This window comes from Solea senegalensis, linkage group LG6 (genome assembly GCF_019176455.1).
Source record: "Solea senegalensis isolate Sse05_10M linkage group LG6, IFAPA_SoseM_1, whole genome shotgun sequence".
Lineage (NCBI taxonomy): Eukaryota > Metazoa > Chordata > Actinopteri > Pleuronectiformes > Soleidae > Solea > Solea senegalensis.
This window is the reverse complement of record NC_058026.1, coordinates 724725-745133: the sequence shown is the minus strand read 5'-3', so window position 1 is coordinate 745133 and position 20409 is coordinate 724725. Positions and strand designations below refer to the sequence as shown.

General features: G+C 42.7%; 1 protein-coding gene across 4 annotated transcripts in view; it reads right to left on the bottom strand.

The window, feature by feature from the left end:
- Positions 1-270: 270 nt before the first annotated feature.
- Positions 271-20409, bottom strand: part of LOC122771365 (FERM and PDZ domain-containing protein 1) — a 35357-nt gene continuing 15218 nt past the window's right edge. For all 4 annotated transcript variants that reach the window (XM_044028901.1, XM_044028903.1, XM_044028902.1 and 1 more), the window contains 14 exons: positions 19937-20059; positions 18539-18699; positions 14698-14800; positions 14555-14600; positions 12730-12834; positions 10641-10736; positions 10155-10280; positions 9450-9569; positions 9022-9158; positions 8172-8391; positions 7918-8100; positions 7643-7787; positions 6166-7473; positions 271-5335 (listed from right to left, as the gene is read on the bottom strand). In XM_044028901.1, coding sequence (XP_043884836.1) covers positions 2025-5335; positions 6166-7473; positions 7643-7787; positions 7918-8100; positions 8172-8391; positions 9022-9158; positions 9450-9569; positions 10155-10280; positions 10641-10736; positions 12730-12834; positions 14555-14600; positions 14698-14800; positions 18539-18699; positions 19937-20055 — 6180 coding nt within the window. In that variant the 5' untranslated portion in view covers positions 20056-20059 and the 3' untranslated portion in view covers positions 271-2024. The remainder of the gene's footprint in view (positions 5336-6165; positions 7474-7642; positions 7788-7917; positions 8101-8171; positions 8392-9021; positions 9159-9449; positions 9570-10154; positions 10281-10640; positions 10737-12729; positions 12835-14554; positions 14601-14697; positions 14801-18538; positions 18700-19936; positions 20060-20409) is intronic.

Here is a 20409-nt window from a genome sequence, read left to right as displayed (position 1 = left end):
CTCTGAAACGCCAAAGACACGTGATGTGTTATTACATATGCAGCACTCTCAGTGGGGTTTACCTTAAGTAAGAAGTACTTTGTTGTAATGGTTCAAGTTTAGCATTAAATGACACGTTAATTATGTAACATGTTCTTAATGATGACATGCGTGGACACTGCCTGTGTCATGTCAAAGGGAGAAATATCTTTGGTTTATTTATAATATTTAATTTGACTGCAGTTGTGTCTTACCTTCTGTCTACTGCACATCCAATGGACTGACGAGCAGTAAATGACGTTGTTTTTAATGGTGACAGTTGAGCATTACAAAGCGAGAGCAGACATCGTCATACAGTCATTCACAGATAAAATCCCTGATTAAACAGCAATGCATTTTATGGCTTATTACAGCATGCTTCGTGAGCATAGATGATGGATTTAACAAAAAAATAAAAATAAATGAATCTGTTGATTGCTCATCTATCATGTGTTTGGGGCAATTTCCATATTGAGAACGTGGGGAAAATGTCAAGTGTTTGTTCACTCTCCTACAACCAAAGGGAAGAAAATGCTGCACATTAAATATGTTCTAAATCTCATTTGAAACATAAACAGGAACACGGGACTATATTGTCTTCCCAGTGTTGTCGAGGTGAAATGATTTCAGATAACTTTAATCTTACCAGTGAACATGCAGGTCCAGTGTGCATCACTTTCACCTTCTCAATGTCACAGCTTATACACAACAATCAGCTTCAGCTAAATCAGTGATGATCAATGTGTCTTATTTTGACTTCAAATGAGAGGCTGGACTAATCTGACTTCTACTTTTTGGACACTCCCACTCAATACATCAATGAACAGTTAAAAACAGTACTGTATACCCGCACTGCTTAGGGTATGTACAGTATCAGAGCCACAGGTCACAGGTTTACTACTAGCTGTAGCCAAAATTGGAAATCTGTAGTAAGAATGCACTTAGTGTATGTCTAGTGTCTTTCCTGACTGTCCACCAAAAAGTAAATTCTCAAAAACCTATACAACTATGCAATCTGAGAATGCAGATTCTGGTTTAGTGCTAAATAAAAAGAACATGAACAAATGTATGAGCAGTGATAGACAGCCACGTCACCATGCACTGAAGGGTTCAGTGTTTTCACTGCGGTGCTGACAAACCAATGAGAGAAAAACTAGCAAAATGCATGACATTGTGAGAAATCATGTCATCACAACAAACTGAATGTGGAAAGTACCTCATAAAGTCATATAATGCGCATACATCATCATTCTGCTACCATAGTTATAAAATGGCAAACTTTAAACTTGATTTGCATGATTCCATCACATTGTATCTCACTCTAGTTGGTTTTTGTTTCGTAAACAACATTCAAATAAGTACTTGGTGTCAGTCTGGAGAATATAAAGACACACTATACTGTATAAGCTTCGGTAAACTGCAATACTTCCTATTAGACGACATATATCTAACATCATCTGTCAGTCGGCCAGTGTATAAACCAATGAATCCTGGAATTGTAGATTCACTTTCGGGTGCATGTGCTTGTAAAAGACCCACTTCTCTCAAACACCACTAGTCCTCTGTCTGAAGGTCTGCATGTAAACTTAATGTCTTCCTTCCCCTTACATTCCTTGCTCGCTCAGACACTCACCAGTTAGATAAAATAATAAATAGAAAACATAGAATACATTCAAGTACACCATTTCCTCAGTGTTGCAACACAAGCATGTTCTGCTTTAGCAGCTCGCACCATTCTACAGTCAAATTGTTGCCTGATTGTTATAGCGTACAGTCAGTCACCACATGCATCTCAACAACCTCTGCCTTGTTAGTTGCACAAATTATGCAAACTGGCCCAATAATGTTGGGAGTTTCTGTGGTTGTTTGAATTGATCAGTCATGGAGCTCCCTGGTAACCTCACCTCGTGTAAATCTTAATATTCGGGGTCACATGTTGCCAACACGCAGTGCATATCTAAGATGACACACAAGTCATTTCAAAGTCTTCACAGGTTGCAGTCCGCTCATAGTGCGGTGAGGGTGCGGAACAGCTGAGTGAGGCAGAAGACCGAGGCGGTGAGTGCCGTGCACTGTTTGGCGAGCAGCTTGGTGCTCAGGTCCTGGCAGCTGCGCTTGCTGCTGGCTCGCTCCGCGGCCAGACAGAAGTCCCTGAATGAGCGGGCCACATCTGCCAGACCTGCCACAGCTTCTGCATTCCTCCGGTCACACCTGTCACAACCGGAGAACCACAAGCATATACTGGCCAAGTCAACCAGGGTCCGGAAGCTATCTGCCAGGGAGTTCAGCATTTCCTCTGCGCTCTGTCCAATTCCAACCACCTTCTGACAGCTTGACATCAGACGTCGCGCCTCTGTCTGGAGCACCCGCTTGTTCTCTGTAAAGTGAGCAGGACATGTGTCTTTTGGGTGGCGTCCTCCATGACCTACTACAAATCGGTCAGTGCCGCTACTCTCCAGAATTGAGAGGAGCTGGTTCACATCTACACGGAGTTCTTGATAACCCACTGGAGGTTCTGGATACCGTTGCTGACCTAACCGACTGATGGTGTCCTTGTGGGTTTGAGACAGAAAACAGTCAGAGGTGTCAGACAGTGGTGAGAGGAGAGGACTGAGCTCAGAGGTAGAGGAGGAGAAGAGGATGGAGCGTGGGAAGGAGGGAGAATTGGTGGAGGAAGTGGTGAGAATGGAGTGGACAGGTGGAGAGGTAATGAGAGGAACTACAGCTCCTGAAGTCTGAGTAGCGCCACTGCTTTTGCTTGTGCGACAGGAGAACTCATAGACTGTCAGCTCGTCATCAAAGCTGTCCCCACTGCCGAAGCAATTGGTATAGACAGGTGGGCAACCACAAGTGTCCAGTGGTACCTGCACCCCCTCAACAACTGATTGACATCCAGCTGTTAGCGCAGAAGTGCAGCCAAACTCAGACTTTAACGGCAGGGTGGTCCCGAGCACGGCCGGAGTCTTTTCTTGAGATGGATCCTCACAGATCGTAAACACTCTACAGCCTGAGGAAAGCGTCTTTGGTGAATCTGAATTCTGCTCTGTAGGTCTACAGAGACCCATCAAAGGCCTGTCGTTGCTGGTCCGTCTTACCTTTGGTGACTGATTGTGAAAAGGAAGCCCTGCCCTATTTTGACTCTGTGTGGTCACCACTACTGGAGCAGGAAAGGAAGGTTCCTCTGGGGTTGTGATTTTATTTGGCTCTGGAGCATGTTTTATAGGCCCTGGAGTGTCTATCTTCATGCCTGAGGTATCTCTTTGAAGGCTGTTCACTATAGATGTGGGAGGCTCTGTTATTGGTCCTGGTGTGCTCTGAATCGGGTACAGATGCTGAGTTTGTTGTTGGAGTTTGGGCTCAGTCTGGACAGGCAAAGTTGAGTTTGATTCCTTTACCTCTGTACCTGAATGGGAGGTCTCTATTGGAGTTATTTCAACAGAATTCTCCCCATCAACCTCTGAGCCTGTAACGGTTGTATCTGAATCATCTGAATCCACTGTTTCAGTATTCACAGACTGTGTGACATCATGAACCTCTGTAACTTTGATGGCAATCTCAACAGGACTGAGGGTTGCACTACACACACCAGTCTGGTGAAGGGTTTCCTGGGAGTGTGATAAATAAAAGGGCAAATTCTGAATTTTCCCTCTCAGTGTTGAGGCAGATAATCTACCCATGATGCTAGGGGAGCAGGTCTGGAAAAGGAAGTGGGTTGGAGAAGAAGGCTTTTTGGAGTCTTCGTGGATAATGGCTGTGTTCATTTTCACTACGCTAGGACAAGGTAAACGGTCCTTTGACTCAACAACTGGCATGGTGGAATCATCTCTGGGTTTGTCTAAAGCTTCATTCAAGCACAAAGCATCTTCATGTGCCACTGCACTCTTTGGTGTAGAACCTGAATGAAATGTGGGTGATGCCATGCTAGTTGCAGCTCCAAGCTTTGATTTGATAGAGTTTATAGCTCGAGTGTAATCAGAACTAAGTGCATGACTGTTTGTATGGGCTTCAGTGCTTGTTGGAGACTTAACACTGACTTGAGACTCACATTTACCTGCTGCGGCTGAATTGGACCTGATGCTGCTCAAGTCATCTCTCTTGTCACTTGTAGAATTTAAGGACATGCTCACGTCCTCATCATCAAAAACGTTGTCAGAACTAGTGCCATCACTAACCTCGTCGCTTGTAGTCACAGCAGAACCAACAAAGCCAATAGCTTTATCTTCATTAGCACTGGCTGTGACTTGTAATTGTGCTTTGTGAGTGGGATTTAGCTTGCAGAGTGGCATCTCATCAGCTGAGGTGTCTGTTGTTTTGCTTCCCTCTTCTTTAACTAAAGTGTCACTTTGGAACTCATGAAGATCTGGTCCTGGAGGTAGGGGAGAACATGGTGGAGGAGGCGGTGGTGAGTATGATGCTGAGTTAGATTTGTCATGCACACCCTCAAGCATATGCTCCTCTACAGTTGAATCCAACAATCCACGGCTAACTTTATTCATATCCGTCAAAAATGTTGGCAGTGTGTCAGCTTCTAACTGGGTTTCAGGACACTTCAGTACCTCCTGAACAATTTCTGGGAGAAACATATGACTTGTGAATGGCCCCTTTCCTGACACATCCGTGGTGTCCTCCGTCTCTTCCTCCCCTATTCCCTCTGCAATCTCCTCCTGTTCCTCCCCTTCCTCCTTTCCGTCACCCCTCCGATCAGCACTCTCCTTCCCGTCTGGATCCACCCGGCAGCGAACAACAGTGATGGTGGGAGATGATGCCTTCACCAGATCTGTGACTGACTTGGATTCCATTGTGTCAGGTTCCATTTCCATGTCTTGTTTCCTGGTCCTGGACGGTGGTTGTATGTTTCTAGTCTGCTCATGGGACCCAGAACCAGAAGGAGGGCTGGGTCCTTTAGAACGAGAATTTGACTGAATGGGTTTTGACTCTAGTTGAGCAGGTTCCCCCTCAGAGTGCGTCAGGGAGGAGACGGTGGGGCTGGGATTCTGGGTTTGCACTGAAGGTTCTGGGTCTGAACTAAGCATCTGAGCATCACTGATGTCTGCCACAATGTGTTTGTGAAGCTTTTTGATACCAGGGTCCGTCTTTAATTCTGGATTTTGTTCTGGATATGATACTGTGGAGGTATAATTAGTTTCCATGAAGGAACGTCGCTTGCGAGATCGTTTTCTGAGCTGAAATAACGTTTCTCTGCCCCCGCCTTCCTCATGGACTTTGTCTTCTTTTTCATCTGTGTCTCCATCTATGAGACAGACTCTGATGTCACTGAGGCTGAGTGTGCTGAGGGCGTCCAGCTCTGTGCAGATATCTGCAGGACATAAAGAAAAGACTTATGTACGGTACATTAAACTTTAAAAAGTATGTTATATGTAGCTTCTTCTGTGTTTTGAGCATAAAGACAGACCCAGATCGTTCACATTTTAAGGGACCCAAACCCAAAACTGTAGCATTCTATCTTACCTTCCATCCAGAAACTTTGGCGTCTAAAATGCTCACTCTCGTGAACCAAAATCCAAATGCTTGCAAGAGCACGAGCTGCTGGTCTATTGTTATTACTGATATACAATTGCTGATTTTCTGTATGGACTTCAAATGAGGGTGAGAGAATGTTTTACAAACTTCAGTTTCTAGCAGGGCAATGCTTTTGTTTGTGAGTGTCCTGGTTCCACATGAATCCATGGAGGGGACGACTTCAGAGTGGGTCAACACTACATTCAGCTTCACTTAAAAACGTATCCGTTTAAAGATGAGATTCTACCAACATGAGAGCATGTTTGCACTAAGATAAGATACGATAAGATAAGATAACTTTATTTATCTCACAGTGGAGAGAAAACGGCGTTACTGCAGCTCAACCATAGATGATAAACAAACAAATAAACAATATACAAGTAAGAAAGAAATTATTTACATATATATATATATATATATATATACATATATATATATATATATATATTCATATATAAAAAAGCTTAATATCAGACTGAAGAATCTCTGTTAGGTGTGTACACCACTGCTTCCCTGTCAGTTATGTTAGTAAAAGCTTCAGCCACTAGATGGTAGCAAAACAGAATTGGCTCCGCCTTTTTTTATCACACATCTGTGAACATTTGAAAAAGTAGAAAACTAAATCACCTCTTGGCACAGATCCTGCGGTTAGGTCTTCAGGTGAAGTGAAACGATCTCTGGCATCAAAAAACTCCTCATCAGAGCTGCTGTCTCCAAAGCCTGGTGGGGGGTGGAGGATTGGGACTGGCTCCAGGCCGTCAGCCTTTTCCTCCTCCCTGTCCTCTCTGTCCTCTCTGTCCACTTCCTCCCAGTCTTCATCCTTGTCTTGATGCTGTGGGAGACTCCGGGCACTGTCGGGGGTGATGTTGGAGCAGAGTTTGTAGTAGCATCGAGCATCACTCTGGTCAAAGTTGAAGACAGACTCCATGTGGGAGGAGAGAGAGGACGGGGAAATGGACAGCAGATTCTCATTAAACCCACCCTCCCCACTGAGGCTGCCTCCCTCACCCACTCTTCTCACAGACTGGTCCATTTCTTTAAAAATGTTCCTTCTCCTCCTCAACTCCTCTTCCTCATCGTCGTCATCCTCACTGGCCTCTGGCGGGCTTGGCAGGAAGTCCACTAGGCGAGAGAGCTCGGCGAAGCACAGGGAGTTCTCATCAGAACATTTCTGGGTGTGGAGAAGGATCTCAGAGGTGCACACGGGTTTCACGAGTTGGGGATCTGCTCCATCTCCTGACCTCCTTCGGCGCCTACCTCTATTGTCGTGACTTGTCAAGTGTAGGCCGGGGTGGGAATCAGTTAGTGGATGGGTGAAGAGGTGAGGATGGGCCTGCTGATGAGGATAAGAATGAAGGAGCGAGTGGACGTGGGGATGCGTGTGTGAGGCAGCATGGACGTGGATGGAGGAAGAGGAACACAGCAGTAAGTCGTCTTCCTCTAAAGCATCAAGGGAGTCGCTGGAGGGGCTGGTGAGGACACGAGAGTCTGTTTGACAAGAGTCGGAAGCTTCTGATACAGACGGCTGCTCCTCTGCTACTTTCACCTCCTGAGCAATCTTCTCTTGTTCTCCCACCTTTTTCTGCTGTTCTTGTGATTCGTTGTCCGTTACCTCATTCTGTGTTTTTTCCATCTCCCCCTTGTGCCCAGTGTCCTCATTTTTACCCTGTGTATTCTTATCTTCCGATGTCTTTCCCTTTTCGGTGTCAGCATCCTTTTCCTCCTCTTGTTTTTTACTCTCCAAAGCTTTATCTTCGTCTTCTTTGCCATTTCTGCTTCTTCTTCTGTCTTTGTCTTTTCTTTTTCTCCCATCAGAATCAGATGAGGACCTGAAACGAGTGCGAGGTTTCTCACTGACAGACACCAGGGTGACGAGCGGCTCCATGTCCAGGTCTGAGGTGTCGTCTGAGTCGCTGCCACACCTGGACACGTAACCTGTGAACATGAAAAATGAGACAACAGTCAGGTTTCCTAAGACTCGCCACTCTGAAACACCTCCGTTTAATTGGTAGTGTTTCTTCATTTCCCAAAAAATCTAACTGAGTGAGACATTGCGTTGTTTTGGACAGCATTCTCCAAAATTCATTTAAGTGTTTTCCTGTACCTTCCTCAGCAGACACTCTGTGCTTCTTGGGCTCGTCTGTCCAGAGGAAGATGTTGAGGTTGGAGTCGACAAAAACTCGACAGTACCCTGCTATCAGGCAGGACAGATCTTTGGCTGCTGTTGACTCCAACAGTAAAGTGATGGGCTTGAAGACCAGATGGTATGAGATGAAACGGTTGGAAAAGAGGGAACAGAAAAACAACTACCATCAACTCTTTTTGATGTGGGCAAAAAAAAATGCAACAACGGAAGCGTAAATCCATCCCTGTTCTTACCTTAATGTCCTGCAGGTAGATCTTGACCAGGCTGACCTTGTCTGATTCAGGCAGCAGCTCAATGCGTGTGATGCAGGTGAACTCTGTGAGGGTGGACAGGATGCTGAGCTTGTGGTTGACCACCTGACTCACCCCGTACCGCGCCCCCACCAGCAGGGTCACCATCGACTCCCGGTCCTGGAGCTGTACAGAGGAGGAGTGTTTGTTTAATAGAGACGAGTCATTTTAGAGACTAATGTTTTCCTGGAGCCTACCATCATTGTGGCACTGAAGGATTTGCCTCCAAACGACTTGAGGTCGCCCAGCTCTTCCAGGTAGTTGATTCGTGCCTGACTGACTGACAGGCCTTTCTGCTTGGGGTCGTGCTGTGATTGGCTCTTCTTCATGTGGAAGCTGATGGCCTTCCTCAGATCCTTCTCTCGCATGTTCCTCAACAACGTGGACGACACAAAGTTGTCTATGCCCCACGTCTTCCTGGAGTAAACACAGAACCCATATTTCCATAAAACATGATATGAATGTTTACATCTTTAATCTTAAATTCCCATATTTTGTCAGTTGAAAGGTTCATTTGTATTTCAGGGCTTCAAAATACTCATTATGTGTTATAGGGCTGTAACTAACTATTATTTTCACAAAAGAATAATGTGTCGATTATTTTCTTCTTTAATCGAGCACTTGTTTGGTCCATAAAATGTCAAAGAAAATGTTGATCAGTGTTTATCAAACCTGGAAAGGACGATGTAGATGATCGATTACAATAGTTAACGATTCATTTAGTAATTGATTAATAACAGAGTCATTGTTTCAGCCCTGATGTATCATGTTGTTACTGCAGCAGCACAGTAACAAATGAATATCTGCTACAAGGTATTTTCTCTTTGTTGTTTTTCTACAAAATAAAGTCATTTCCAAAATGGTTTTGGAAATGAGACCAAAAAAACTTTTATTCTCTGTGACTTGCGCGGCAAATTTAACCAACATTTGCAAACATTTGCATTTGTAACAACGATTGCATTGTAACTCTTTGAAACCTTTCATTCATTCATTCATTCATTCATTCATTACTAGACTGTAAACATAATTTAAAATGTATTAACCCACGTGACGATCTTGAGGTTGGTCTTTGGCGACTGGCCGCAGCTCGCCAGTCTCTCCTGGATGTGCAGGGCAGCGAGTCGCAGCGCGGTGTTGCACCTCATCTCGACTGCGAAACGCTCCTGCAGAACATCATTCACCCCCTGATGGAAACACAACAAGTGTAAAGGTTTTATTTCCATGGTTCCATTCACCTGATTAATGCATACCAACAACAGATAACACACTGAAGGAGGAGCGGTTTATGATAATGATCACATTTTCTGTCCGACAATAAACGACAGCAGAGGAATAAAATGAGAATTCAACTTTGTGGCAAAGAGACTCAGGTTTTTGGAAGATTTACAAATGTTTGCCACTTTCAGCTCAGTATCAGAGTTCCCTTGCATTAAAAGAGAGATACGTGCTTTGATTTGCTTGGATCATCAAGTTACCTGCAGGTAAAGGTATTCAAAGGCTGCCGGATCCTCCAGCAGCAGAGTATGGAGGCTTTTGGGCATGAAACAAACACGAAACAGACACCTGTAGTCATGAGCCTCCTTCTTCTGGACCACCTGAGGACACACACATACACACACACACACACACACACACACAAACCTTTCAGGTGGAAGTTTGAAGGTCCAGTGGGAGAGAATTGGTGACATGTGATGGTGAGACTAGGACTCAGTGACCTTCTCGCTCCACTGGTCCACTCTACCATGATCACTGCCTTTATTCCTTTTTTCTTATGCATCAGGTTTATGATATTTATTTTAAAATGATTATACACTTTTTAAAAGACTGCATGTGCGACTGGATTTTACCTTCAGAAATCTCATAAAAAAAAGTGAACCTATCACAAACGCCTGTTGTGCTCGAGGCTTCATGACAGAGAAGTAACTTGGCGCCCAGTAAAGAGCAGCTGTCATTTTGGATCATAGGTCTGTTGTAGGTCTATTAATTGTGTACAGAGGCATTTTCTTCGTCTATGTCAGTGGATCACGTGACTTGAAAGTGGAAAGTGACCACACTCTTTCTAGACTAGAACTTAGCCGGGCTACTGCACCACATGTTGCTAAAGTTACCATGTTACCATGCTGCATGTGACACGGGATCTGAAAACAGTGCAGTGAAGCTCTTGGTGTGGACGCGTGTACCTGCTGTATCCTCTCCACGTCGTGCAGCAGCAGGAGTTTGCTGATGCTGTACTGCTGCTCCAGCACCAGGGAGAAATGCTCAATACGGCTCAGAGAAAGCTTTTCCTTGAGCGTCATCACAATGTCCTGATGGACACAGAACATCACATCTTCACAGGCAATATTTCACATCATCAGGAAACTGAGCTGAGCTGAACCAGGACACTGATGTATGTTCACACTCAGTGAATTGGACGATAATTTCAATAATTTCAATCCAATATTGTCATATGTTTCATTTTGGGTATGTTTTTTTCCTTTTACACAAAACCCTGCAGCAGCACTGTCATACAGACATTCTAAATATTCTAAATTCTAAATGACATTGTATTTTTATATTGCACATTGATGTGAAAAGTACTAAAAATATAAAAGATGGCATTAGTATTTGACCTGCACTGGAGATGTTTGCACAGTCCTCACAGACACCCTGCCATTCTGTCTCACCTTGACCGTGGTGCTGGGTTCAAACTTGAAGGCCTTGGTCTGCCCGTTCTCCAGATAGACCTTCAGAACGTTGGGCAGGAAGAGCAGCGAGTTACCCTGCACACCACAGGAAGAGTCAGTTCAATAATCTTTAGTTTCAAAGTCACTAAAACAATATTTCATTCAAAACTATTGTCTTTAAGCTTCTTAATATTTAGATTACGAGAGGAGCAGATTAAATCTAGATTGGAGCAGATTAAATCTAGATTGGACCTTTAGTGCAGCATAACTGAATTTACATAATTAATTAAACGAGACGGAGGAAAAGAAAACGTTGCTAATCGGCCTCAGAGAATCGCTCGACTCTTTGTCATGACGCTAACTGCTAATGCTACTTGTGATCATTGCAATGAATTTCAATTTCACTGCTGTATCAAATCATCTCCATGTGATTTTTGAACATTCACAGTCGCTGTTTAATTATTTATCCTTTATGAGCCCTTTATGTTTTCTGTAATAGCTCTTAATGAAACTTGTCTCCCTGAAGAAACTAAAGAACTCGACCTTTATGAATTACAGATAACTCCATCGTGTTAAAAGGAAGGGAAAACAAGACGGGAGCGTGACAAGGGAAGAGTTTGCCTTAAATTTGGAAGCTCTCCACTTTCAGCATCACTGTTGCATTTCATCAGTGTCAAAACAGGAAACGTTCAAAAATAATAAGAGAACAAAGGATTAAGCCGAGGAGAGATGAGTCACAACAGACAGAAATAAAAGGCTTATGTCTGTCTCTTCATACTGAAAACATGTTTAATTCTGTGCCATAACTGTTACAGTAAGACTCTAATGAAGCATTACTACATTGAATGATGCTAACGTCTTTCCTTGACGCAAACAAGTTTTCAGATTCTCCAGCTTCTTAAATGTGAATATTTTTTAATCCATTTGACAAAGAAATCATAAAAACTCAATCAATTCTAGGTTTGATTTTCTGTTTAAGCCACAGATGAATCGATGATGAAAATAATCGCACATTTTCATCACTGGATTTACTGTTAAACAGTGGAACTATTATATTTTAACATTCTTGTCTCTGGCTGATTTTCTGTCCTGTAATCACTGACGTGATGAGTGCATGATGAGGAGGATATTGATCTGTGTTCTCCCTGTGATTAGTAAGGTTTTCCTCATCCACCTGATTCCACATCCACTGACACGATGAGAACGAAAAAGTGCACAAACAGCGCTCGTGGACAAAGTGACAGTGAATCCCACTTCAAGGCACTTTCTACTGTCAAACGTTGAACGAGGACACAGACGATCGCTGCACTTTCTTTGCATTAAACACGTGATATAAATAATATTTGTCAGGGTTTAGTGGGCAGAGACATTTGTGTGGAGGGTGTACAGTGATGCTTGGAACAGAATTTTGTCAGAATACGCCCCCTCCTGGAGAGACTTTCTCATCACATACAGTACATATGCTGCTCCTGATGCTCTCTCTTATTCAGCTTGAGCACAGTGCATGATGGGATATATATCACTTAGTTCACTTAGGCCAGTGACATCAGTATCTCAATGTGGAGATGTGTAGTTCACAGATGTTTGATTATATGAAGCATTTAATTATGTTTTTACTGGTGATTTATGAGTTTTGGAGCAATGAAGTTCTGACTGTAAATGTTTGGTTTCTGTAAACTGGTTCATGCTTGAATGAATGAATGAATGAATGAATGAATGCTTGCATGAAACAGTGAAGTACTAAATAATATACCACATTATTATTCTGGGCTGGATATAAATACTTTTTCATGCGGAAATATGAAATGTACAACGTCTGACAATGTCCCATGGCCTGAGGAGGAGTGATTAAAAATGATAATTAAACTAAGATTATTTATATAAGGTGAAAATCCCATTAGGGATTAACTACAGAAAAGATTAGCAAAGGAAATTAAGCAGAGCTCATAACCTGACCTGCTGAGTTGCTGCTCTTAATTTGTGAAGGGTTTTTTTTTCACTCCGACTCCGTCTAATTTACATATTGAGGTGTGGTCATAATGCAGGTAAAAATGATTTAACAAAACAATGTTTCACAAACAAAAGTCACCTGACTGTGTCCGTTGACTTCCACCTCTTCAGCAAAGTGGACTTTGACAGGGTTTGACCTGAGCTTGGCTCTCTTCTCTGGTGTGATGAACGAAGACTTCGGGCCCTGGAAGGAAACATCACATCAATAAATCAACACTGTGACTGTGTGAGCGTTGGTTTCAGTGAAGCACAGTGAGACGACCTGCAGCATATCGATTATGACGGAATCGTTGTATCGCAACATTATTGGTCTCGTGGTCTCGTGATGGGACCATATAACGATATTATTATTATTAAAAGCACTTACATGAATGAAGAAAAACATCAGTATTTCTAACTCTTCCCTCATGACTTATCACTCATTCATTCATTCATTTATTCAGTCATTCATCACCAAAAAATATGTGTCCTATCTGCCATCAGGCTTTTTTTCACTCACCTCAATAATATCATAAATCAGATTATTTTGGTCATAATATCATAAAATAAGGAGAGAACATAAGTGAAAGTAAACGTATGTAAACATGAGCTTGTTTACAGACGTCGAGGGTGAAACTGTCTAACTGTGCTCGTATGTCGTCACATGACTTTAATAAAATCATCAACTCCTGTAAATGTTTTGTCACCATCTGGGAAATGTAAATAAATCCTTGCAGCTCAGTAGTGATTTTCTTATTTATTATTATTTTTTTGGAATAGGACGAGGAGGAGGAGGAGGAGGAGGCGTGAGCTATGAATCACATGGTGAAGATGCCTCCATCAGCAGAGCTGCTGATGAGAATCTCAGAGGAGCAGACATTTAATTACCAATCTACAAACACATACAGTACATCAACATCACCGATACAGACACACACACACACACACACACACATGCACGAGGAAGGTTGAGGGATCTGAAATCTGCGTGTGTGTGTGTGTGTGTACGTTGTTATGGTGACAGTGATGTAGTGGCAGGACCTTGGTGACAGGATCGTTGTCAGCCGTGACATTTGACCCCAGGCCTCATTGAAATGCTGAGTAAGTGACAACTGACAACAGCATTTTATTCTCCAGTTTATTCTCAAGCACACGCTATACACACACTCTACTGTATGTACTGTGCATGTGTGTGTCCATGTGTAGATACAATGCACTGGCTTATGCTTGTGTAATGCAATTGTCAATAAAGTGTATTTATAATATACTTTACTGTATAATGATCTTGCGGGACAAGGTGGACTCACGTAGTACGCGTTTATTCACATAACAGGAAGATAACAACATGCCCCGCGGAGCGGTGCATTCTGGGTTATGTAGTACCGCTACATTTACGGTACATTTTATATGGTCGCTCAAATATTCAGGCTGGTTTTGACCATAAAAAAAAAAAAAGGCATTGGTTAGTTAGTAAATCTGCTGATTATCAAGTATTCATGCAAGTAGGGCTCCCCCGGGTCCTTGAAATCCTTGAAAGTTTGTCAATTTGGGGAAAAAATATGAAGGCCCTTGAAGGTTTTTGAAAATCACCCTAAATAGACATTTTTTATATCATTTGTTAATAATAAAGTTATTTTAACAAATGTAGGAAATGTTCTGTCATATATTGTTCATCTGCTGCCGGGATCACTTTACTTTTATGATATCATAAAAGTAAAGTTGTCTTCCTTTCTATACTCATGATATCATAGTTTATCATATATGATATCATAGTTTATCATATATGATATCATAAAACTAAAGTTGTCTTCCTTTCTATACTAATTACACTAAATAAGCTGAAGTGTACACTTTAACCATGACCATTGTAACATTGTGTGTGTGTGTGTGTGTGTGTGTGTGTGTAATGGATACATCACACTCACCAGCATTGTTCTGAGGACTGTCATTGTCACCATATCTTGACACTCCCTGAAACACAAGGCAGGCAGGATGGGAACGTCACACAGGAGAAAACATTTCTTTCATTTACAATCACGTTGTTTTGAACGCAGCCGTCAGCACCAACCTGATTATTTCAGCAGCTTGCTCCGGGGTCAGGTCATCGACAGCGACGTTATTGATCTTCACGAGCTGGTCGCCGGGGACCAGCCGACCATCTGCGGGACCACCTGCGCACACAGAATGTCCTTGTGTTGTCAAGCCCGAGGGTTTTAAATTGGCGACCGGGGTTGATGAGAGACAGTAGCTTGTCATCTGCTTTCATGTCACACTGAGGCGTGTGTTGTTTTGTCCTCCTGCAACTACTGTAGAAATCTCCATGCCTTCATTTACTCTTTCCATTTCCCGTCAGCACAGAAGCTGTTATTTATATAAAGTGTGTGATTGGATTAACTGTAATGTAAACACATATACTATACAGAATTAAAACATTTTATATATTTTTGTTATTTGGTAAATAACAAAGTGAATTCACCCTTTCATACCCACATTTCTCTGTTCAGGAATTGTAAAGTAAAACGTCAAGTTTGTTAACTTTAGTCGCTCATGTCCTGTTTTCATATGCACTTCCTGTTTTATTTTGTATTCACCTCTCATTTCAGACCCTGACTTCCTCCCCTTGTGTGATTGTCTGCCCCGCCCCTGATTGCCTTCACCTGTGACCACTGACTTCCTGTATAAATAGCCCTGGTCTTCCCCGTCATGTCGCCAGTTGGTATTGTTTGGTCCTGTAGCAACTTATTCATGTCTCCCTGGTTTAGTTTACTCGTGTAGAGATTTGTTTCATCCTCCCTGTGAGTGTTTTTGTTTTTTGTTCGACATTGACTTTGAGTCCTCCAGTCTCGTGTCTAAAAGCTTAACAGTAAAGAACTGTACTTTGACGTCTAAATCAGGAAATAATAATGTGCTTTACTATTTTTTTCAGTGTTTGAATTTGAAAATTCATGGATAACAATAATTATTATTATTATTTGGGGTTAACGAGCTTCTACACACTGATGTATGAACCATTACAGAAACATTCAAAATGATGTGGATCATTAGCAATACTGTTAATTTGGGGCAGCTGTGGCGTTGGCTGGTTTAGAACATTTACCTCCTCACACCTCCTTCCCGGCTCTGAAACAAGGTTCTTTGCTAGATATTTCTGCGTGAACATGGAAAGATAATCTATGAGAGGCGAGTGCTGACACTTCTGCAAATGCTTTTAGAAACACAGCGTCCATATTTCACTGTCAAGTTACTGCCCGCAGCACACACACACACAACTGAGCCAAGACTCAGTGTGTGTGTGTGTGAGAGACAGAGAGAGAGACAGAGAGAGAGACAGACACAAGCAGATGGTGACAGAGCAGACTTTGGCCACATATACAGGGTAAAGTGAGGTCATGTATCCTCCAGACCTCAGGGAGATTCAGGTGCTCGTGGCTCTGCAGCTCAGTAACACACTAGACAATCTGAGGCGGCGGCAACAACCATTAGCAGCGTAATAAATAAGTACACAGAGATATATATATATATATATATATATATATATATATATATATATATATATGCACACATACACACACACACGTGTATACGTGTGTATGTGTTCCAAAATAAGAGCTCCATCAATTCAAATGTACTTAGTGATTTAAGTATTGATATGTAGTGAGGACCAGAGCAAGCAAATCAATGTTATTGACTTGTTACAGAACTGAGATACACTAGGATTTAGAAACGTGTTATATTTAACTCATCTTTGTATTTCTTTGTTTTCTACAGTGACTATCTTTACTCAAAAGAAAGGTGACCTTAAATAAACATTTGACATATTAGGACAAAGCAGCTGATCATGTAAAGCGGCAGATGTATTTGGTTCAACACAAGTTGATTCTTAAAGCTGCAGTGCGGAACTTCTATCACCCCCTGAGGAGTTAATATCAAAGCACTGCCAGCGACAGCCTTGCTCTCTCTCTCCCTCTCTCCCTCCCTCCCTCCCTCTCTCCCCCTCCTCATACACACACATACATACAGAGGGCTCTTTGGCTTTTGTTATGTAAGATGTGAGATGTGTTGTTTCTGATGTCCTTTGGTCATTTATGTATGTGCTGTCTAAAAGTGAGACATCCAGGAAACTTGGAGCTGCAAGGTGCAATGATCAGCAGCTGTGATTCAGTTGTTTTGGGCAGAGTTTGATGTTTGACTTGGTGAATACTGGTCGACAGCAGACATGTCCAAAGTCCGGCCCGCGGGCCAATCACGGCCCTCTGTAAGATTTTGAGCGGCCCACAGCTTCGGTTCATGGCCTGTGACGAACGGGGAAGGAGTTGCTCTTTGAAAGTGCAGTGCAGGGTTTGCAGCCCAGCTGTGACACACAGACACATGCACTCACCTACTATTATCATATCCAACTCCAGATGTTAAAGAAAGGTGGATTTTGTTCATTTGTTCACTCCTGCGTGGCTTAGATTTGTTACATTGCTATTTAAAAATGAAAAATAAAACTATTATTATTATTATTGTTATTATTATTAACAGGACATTTGTATGTAACTTTATACTGCAACAAAAAAAAGGGGTCTAAGGGGACCACTGGCCCCCGGGAACCTTAACATTATCAAACCCGGCCCTGCTTGAACACCCTTGCTCTAGGACTTAAATAAATAATTCAGTGCACACACACTGACATCAGTCTTCAGATGTAATGAATGTTATGTTGAGTGACAACTGAACCAGTGATTTACATTCATTCATTATATAGAGTGGGTTAGGAGCCACTGATGACTTGTGTGTGTGTGTGTGTGTGTGTGTGTGTGTGTGTGTGTGTCACACACAAGCACACACACACACACACACACACACACACACACACACACACACACACACACACACAGAGAGAGTATCAGACTCCTAACGTTTGCTCTGTGCACGGGTCAAACACCTGCATTGGCCTGGCACACTTTCACGACTTCATTTGCTGAGGCGTCGTGTTCTTTGCACAAACACAGACAAAGGGAGAATAAGAGAAAACTAATGTTTGAATGCGTAAGAGGACAGTTCTCCTGTCACACTGAGCTCTTTATTTACATTGTAGTAGAACAATAAATGTTTCATTCATTTGAGTTAATTAAATAAAAAGGAAACTTTGTTTTAGTCCAGTAAATAATGGTTCTAATTGAATCATCAAAGCTGATATCCATATTTTATTTTATGGTCTTTATGGTATTTTGGATACGGTCACTGTGACATCAGGTTTTACAGAATGTTGCATTGAAAATCATCCTGTTAATTATATGGAAAACATTTTAAATTAATTATTATAAATATTATAATATATATAATACATGGAATCAAAGAGTTGATTAAATGTGACCATATGTATGGATACAGCTAGTGTGCACCTTTATATCCTGACATATTCATATTCATTATAGGCCAACCTAAAGTATTTTTCCAGTTGCTCATGTTTGTGTGCGTCTGTTCTCTCTCACTGTCTTGTGATGGTCTCTGTGTGGTACAAGAATACATCCACACTCACAGCCAGAGATAATAAGAAATGTCTTCATTTGCTCTCCATGAAAGGAAAGCGAGGAAGTGAGATCTGATCACAGAGTTGTCTCAGCACAGATATGAAGCGAGCCTCGTGTTACAGTCATTTGTGCTGCAGCCATGAAAACGCCTCTCTCTTTCTGGGCTTCTCTCCTTTCACTTGTGTGAATAGATACTGACAAAGCAGACCAATAGAAACTGACCCTGATGTCGAGGGGAGGAGGAGTCAAAGCTGGTGAGCAGGTACCATACACATGTTTCAGTATTTCGACTTCAGAGCTGGGCATGAAACCACTGACGACTCAGTCTAACTGGCAGCATCAGCACCAGAACACAGACAGTGAGGTGCACGGCGTTACTACAGCTCGTCGTACCTGGGGTGACTTCCTGGACGATGATCGGCGTTTGGGAGGAGAGCGTGAGGCCATGAGAGTTAAAGGCTGCGTCCCGTTGAATCTGCACATTAAAGCGGAAGGGGTAATTCCTCTGATCGGAGCCACTGGACTCTGTCTTCCCGTCCACTGCAGCCCGGTCTCTGGAGAGGAACAAGTGCAGCAGAAATAATAACACACACAATCACACAAATGATGCAATAACGTCGGAATAACATCTTTCAACAATTCTGTTCTGGCGACACATCAGTTCTCTGGAGCCCAGCATGTTATTAAATGATGAGTAAAGCAAAAATAAAAGATGTGTATCCACCTCCTTAATCAGCATATTTGTCTCTATAGTGCTGCATAAGAATCATAATGAGAACAGATACAGCAGAACAGCAAGGATGGAAAAGACTCGTGTGGAAATGACAGTGAAGATTCACATGAACCTGTTTTTCATCCTTGTCTTTCATTCTTGTTCAAAGTTTCTTCATCGGCCACAAATCCGCTGATACTGAACCTCGACAACGCGCGACAACGCGCGACAACAGACAAAGCACGACAACACACGACAACAGACAACACACGACAACACACGACAACACACGACAACACACAACAACGCCGCACAACCTGCGACAACACAAACACACACTACACAACGAAACATGACGAAACATATACGATGACAAAACACACCACGACACAACAACCACAGACAAACGCGCGACAGACAACGACGACAACGACTCAACACCAACACGAAATATATGAACAATGATGTAGACAACACACAACACACGCAAAACACAATTACGTTAACGCAAACGCAACGCAACACCACACGGCAACAACAACGACGACGACCGACGACAAACACAACACAACGACTTAACGAACAGCAGACAACGCGACAACACACGACACACGACAACAGACAACCCACGACAACACACAACAACAGACAACACACGACACACTGTCGCTATAAAGCACTGTGGTCATTATCTATCTTAGCCATTAAGTGTTTCATCTGTTAACAACGACGCCTCTGAAAGAGACACAGTTACCACAGGTTCTTGAAATCCTTGAAAGTAAGTGAATTTGAAAAAAAAAATCAAGGCCCTTGAAAGTGCTTGAGAATGGCCCCCTGAATAGACATGGGTCATTGAAAGTGCAAGAGACAAGTTATGTTGATATTTAGGTTTGTAATGACGCCACCTAGTGTTTCATGCCCCACGTTGCTCGATGTCCACAGACTAGACTAGACACACAACAACACTGTGCAGGACAAGAGAGAGTCAATGACGACGTGATGCCTGGGAAATACAAACTCCAAGATCTCTGTCTCACCAAAGACAACAAAGACAATCACAGAGCAGGAGAGGGTTTTACCTGCCGAGAGAGTGAGACCTGCTGCCTAAATCCCGGGAGCGTCTCAGCCATCGTCCCACCACCTGCTCCACCCGACTGGTCCTCCGGGATGGTGAGCGGCTCCTGTCCTGCACCTCCATTTACCTGGCATGAAAAGAGGAACTCATACAGTACATGAAAGGGTAATCACATATTTACCGTGTGAACACAACTTCAAATTTTAAGGTATTAAAAACAGCAATGCCGCGCGCACACACACACACACACACACACACATTCACACATGAGACTTCTGGGTATTAGATATGGGATTACATCAACAGTGACATCACTGGACGTCTCATGCAGCCTCTCAACAGGCTCTCAGCCGCGTGTCATGAGCTAACTGCTCCCATTTTGTGTTCAAATTTCAAGAAACATCAATATCGTCAGTCCCTAATTTCCAAAACAAATGGTGGCTCCGCGATGCGACCGCTGGGAGTCGTAAATGATTG